The following is a 4,414-nucleotide window of genomic DNA, read 5'->3' as shown; positions in this document are numbered from 1 at the left end:
ATTCTGTTCTGAGTCCTGACTTGAAAATTGGTCACGTGAGCAGTCCAGTAGCTGCTTCTAGCTTAGGTTACATGAGCAAGATAGTAGAGGATGGCTTTGGACCAACCAAACAAAATATTGTTTAGATAACTTAAATAACTAAGTACTCAGGGGCGGATTTAGGGGGTTTGTCGGGGTCAACCGACCCCGATAAAATTTATAAATCCTTTAGCAAAACACTGTTAAAGTTCAAAAAATTATATCATATAGAAAAACTAACTCTAATGACTGACAAGAGGGGCGGAGCCAAGGGGGGGCCAGCAGGGGCCATGGCCCCGCCCAAGACTGCGGCACACACAAATATATATAGTCTAATTTTTGTGTAGTCTAAATACATATAATTTAGATTTTATGCAGCATAATTAATAAATGGTTTAGTATAATGGTTGCTAATATATGCTCCATAACTATGTTATAGTATGCCAACCAAAATTTAAAAGAGACAGAATATAAGATAAAATACTCGTTGAATGACCAATCGATGATATGAGATGTCAAAACTAATTCGTTTGCAGATGTTGATATCTAAACCTCACGCCTTTATGATCCATCTTATCATCTGACTGGGCAGCTATCGATTGCTGCCGACCACTTGACTTGCCTCTGACATAGTCCCACAACCAAAGTCCCGAGGAGGTGATCATGCAAAACAACAGAATGAGTGCTAATAGCCCAACAACATCAATCACCAGAACCACATGTCGCAGCCGGAACGTCCGCATAAACTACAATACTAGATCCAAATATGGTTAATTTTATTATTTTCGTATTGTTACTGCGACACAACTTTAGTTCAATATATCAATTAGCTAGAAAATAGATTCATGGACTAAGATAATTTATAAAGAACTAGAATTCTTATTACATGTCGAGTGCTTAAGATTAATAATATCATACAATATTTTTTAACATATAGTATTGATGAATTTATCGACTCATTTATATTGTAATCTTGGCTCCGCCCCTAACTGACAATATTTTGGGTCAGGACCTGGGTGGCCAGCCAGCTCGATCCTTCAGGTACGGCCCTGCGGAAAACTGAAGGTTGAGGGACAGATGTAGATTGAGCGTCAACAGTTTATTTATCATCCTTACTAGCAGTAGAAAAGCGTGTGCGACACTAGTTGCAAAAGGCACCACCGCGTTCCTTTCTGTTATCGGAAGCCGCACCTGTTTCTAGATTCAGAGATTCAGAGACAGCACGCAATAAGATAAGAAACATGGTGGTCCAACGCAAGACGCGATAGCCGCCTGTCGCCGCTTGGCGAAAACACTGCGGCTTGCGTTGAAAACAGATGGCACGGTAGCTACTAGTACTAGCTAGCTAACAGCTGCTCTCTGGCAGCTGGCACCAGTACCTAAGCGTAGAACTCCGATCGATCAAGGCCAGCCAGCCTACAGGCGTGGCACTGAAACTTCACATCGTTCTGTCCACGATTGCTCCCGTGCAAGAAGACAGCGGCCGCAGTTGAGTGACGCTCAATTTAAGAGCACCGTCCAAAGCACGCGGTGTTCCTTGTACATGTGAGCAACAGTCGCCCGAGTAACATGCAAGCAGACACAAGCGCGCTAGAGACCACAACAACATGATGGTTGATGGATCCCGCGCGCGCGCCTGCTCTGAGAGGAGGATGAGAACGAACCAACGAACAAACAAACAAACAGAACCGGGTCGCCAGAAAGGGTTCTTTTCTTCCGAAGATGCAAATGATGGCCTCTTCTTTGTAGGAACCCCAAACTCCACTGAACTCAAGGCCCACGCCCACACCCGCCGTGGCCACCGATCGAGTCCACAACCACAATACAGCTTGCATTAACACCAATCTACTTCTGTTTCAGATCGAGCGTCAATGTCTGTGTGGCAGCTCATCAGCTACTGGCTCTCCAAAGGAAGCTTTTGGAGCCAGTGACCAGATCCACTCGTCAATAAAATATTTCCAGAATGTCGTCGTGAATACTGTGTAAAGGCTCGTCCTAGCAGTGTGGTTCAAAAGCATGAGGCAAGAGTTTTTTATACAAATAAAAACTATATATGTAGGAGTACTAACAAAGTAATTATTGGCTAAAGACTTGTCCCAGTGAAATAAGTATGCGTAATATACTGGTCCGCACACACGTATTTTAGTTAGTGTTTGGTTTCAGAGTATAGTGAGATGAGTCGCTCCGCTTCTAATTTATTGATGTTTGAATTAGTTCTATGGAGAACAAAAAGTGATCTTGAAAAGTTATATTCAAATCCTAAACCATCATGCTCCCTCAAATCTTTCGGACGGAGCCACTCCTATTAATGAGCTGCTCCATCGTCCCAACCGTTCCAACACTACCTTAACCATTGACGATACGTAACCGCTCTAGAGCTAGACAGACACAGAACGTACGATCGATAGCACCATGTGCGAAAGCTTCATCTTGGATTCATGCTGCAGTGGACAATAATGTCAACTGAGCTAAAACACCCACCCAGTGGTGGTGGATAACCTGAGCTCATGCAAATATATGGCTACTACAAGTGAAAGTATCTCCCGGCGGAACATGTACAAATTGAATCAAACAACGCAGAAAGACACACTTTTTTTCATAATGCGAGATGCACAAGAGATCGAGCTAGCCACCGTGGTTCTGCTCACCGATCTTCAGCGTTGCATACTGTTGCAGCAGCTTTGTAAGATGACGATACTTTTGAACTAATTCAACCAAAACACATAGCGACGCGCGCACACACACACTCTCTCTTCTAATTAAGCAGTGGTTACCACGGGCACGGGGTAGGCCAGGCCAGGCCAGGGTGCTTGGATTTCGACCCTACCTGTTGTGGAGAGCGTCGGGACAGCTTGGAATCTGGCGCTTGTCGTCTCCGATCCAGGCGGTGGAACGCGGTGCTGAGCGGCCGGCGGCGGCGCCTGCTTGAGGTCTCGGGCGGTAGCCCACGACGACGGGCATCCCCCCTGCGGCGGCCACGCTGCTTGTTGCTGCTGGACGCCGCGGCAATGGAACCGCGGCCGCTAATAATTTAGTGTCGTCGCCGTGGAGGCATGATGCCCACGCCAGGACCAGGCACATGACGATGGGTGCCACAGGGTATCTTCTCTGCGGTCTCTTATTCGTCGCTTGCATCGACGTTTGTGCTAGCTCTTTCTCAGCCAGCTCTGCAAGGGAGAGACAGAGACAGAGAGAGGAGCAGGAGGAAGGAGGAAGAAGGAAGAAGGATTAGCTGCAAAACAGCTGCGCCTGCACGCCGCTGATGGCCATTCCGTTTCTCCGCACCGATACAAAATAATGTGCGCGGGCAGCGGGAATCAAGGAGTAATGCCGCCTCAAGCTAGCGCTCCAAGAGGACTTGCTCGGTAGTATCATATACTAGTACAGGCTACTAGTATGAGAAAGTGACGACGTGGTGTCGTCTGTTTCTTTCTTTCTTTCTCTCTCTTTCAGAGGGCGTACCGGCCTGCTGATCCTGGTCACGCCCAACTAGAAAACACGCTTGTAAATTAAGTTCCTACACAGTTAAGTATCTGGTTATATAGGTCAATGCATGCCTGACTGCGTCTTAACAAGATACAGGAACCATCCACCAGTCCAGATCTCCAGGACCACCTCGATCTTCTGGTGCAACGACGACTCCTCCTTTCTCCAAATGTAATTATAAATAATACTACCTCCGTTTCGTTTTAGTTGTCGCTGGATAGTGCAAAATCGAACTATCAGAAACGGAGAGAGTACTACTTACTGTCTTCCTCTTCCTCTGTTCCTAATAAATAAACCAATTCCTAAAGTTGTCTTAACCAAAAATAATAATAATAAACGAATATTTGATACCAAATAAGTACAATATCAAAATATAGTTTGTGGTGTTTTCAATGGTACTAGCTAATTTGGTACCATAAGATAACTTAAATAACTTTAGTAATTGACTTATTTAGGTCCCGTTCCAAACCTCTAGAACTAATTATTAGTTACCTAATAAGTTGTTAGCGGATTTTAGTTGGGTTGGAACAGCTAGCAACTAATAGCTATTTGAGATATATAACTACCAATTAGCTGATTCGTTAGCTCACTCATTCTAAGCTGAACTAATAGGTTTGGAACAGGACCTTAGTAACTAAGAGAGAACCTTATCAGTGGAAGGTTTCATGTTTTAGTTTCTAAAGCTTTATGCATTGCAAACAATGTCGGTACGTAGTGGCGTAGATAGGGTGGCTAGCGGGCCTAACAAAAAAGAAAAATTGTTTTGTAGTTTATATCTATGGCTAAAATAAAAGAGTTAGCTCATAAAAAGTTAATATTTACTATATATTTAGTGTATATATGTGTTAATTGTTATGACTAGTGACTATTGCATATTGTATATATACATATATTCTATTTATTCACATTA

At 43.9% G+C, this 4,414-nt stretch overlaps 1 protein-coding gene across 2 annotated transcripts; it reads right to left on the bottom strand.

Moving 5' to 3' along the window:
* Positions 1 to 812: 812 nt before the first annotated feature.
* On the bottom strand, positions 813 to 3,480 carry LOC100278900 (uncharacterized). 2 transcript variants are annotated; one of them, XM_008674453.4, is made up of 2 exons: positions 2,846 to 3,480; positions 813 to 1,067 (listed from the first exon to the last, which is right to left on the bottom strand). In XM_008674453.4, exons 1-2 carry the CDS (start codon positions 3,151 to 3,153, stop codon positions 1,004 to 1,006), a joined length of 372 nt encoding a protein of 123 aa, XP_008672675.1. In that variant the 5' UTR covers positions 3,154 to 3,480; the 3' UTR covers positions 813 to 1,003.
* Positions 3,481 to 4,414: the final 934 nt, after the last annotated feature.

This window comes from Zea mays, chromosome 3, assembly GCF_902167145.1.
Source record: "Zea mays cultivar B73 chromosome 3, Zm-B73-REFERENCE-NAM-5.0, whole genome shotgun sequence".
In the NCBI taxonomy this organism is placed as follows: domain Eukaryota; kingdom Viridiplantae; phylum Streptophyta; class Magnoliopsida; order Poales; family Poaceae; genus Zea; species Zea mays.
The sequence above is the reverse complement of the archived record's forward strand: the minus strand, read 5'-3'. Positions and strand labels throughout refer to the sequence as shown.

Bases quoted from the DNA above. Each gene is read 5' to 3' on its own strand.
- LOC100278900 (XM_008674453.4), bottom strand. From the start codon at position 3,153: ATGCAAGCGACGAATAAGAGACCGCAGAGAAGATACCCTGTGGCACCC. The intron at 1,068-2,845 runs GTAGGGTCGAAA...AGTTTTCCGCAG, and splicing joins CCCGACGCTCTCCACAACAG to GGCCGTACCTGAAGGATCGA.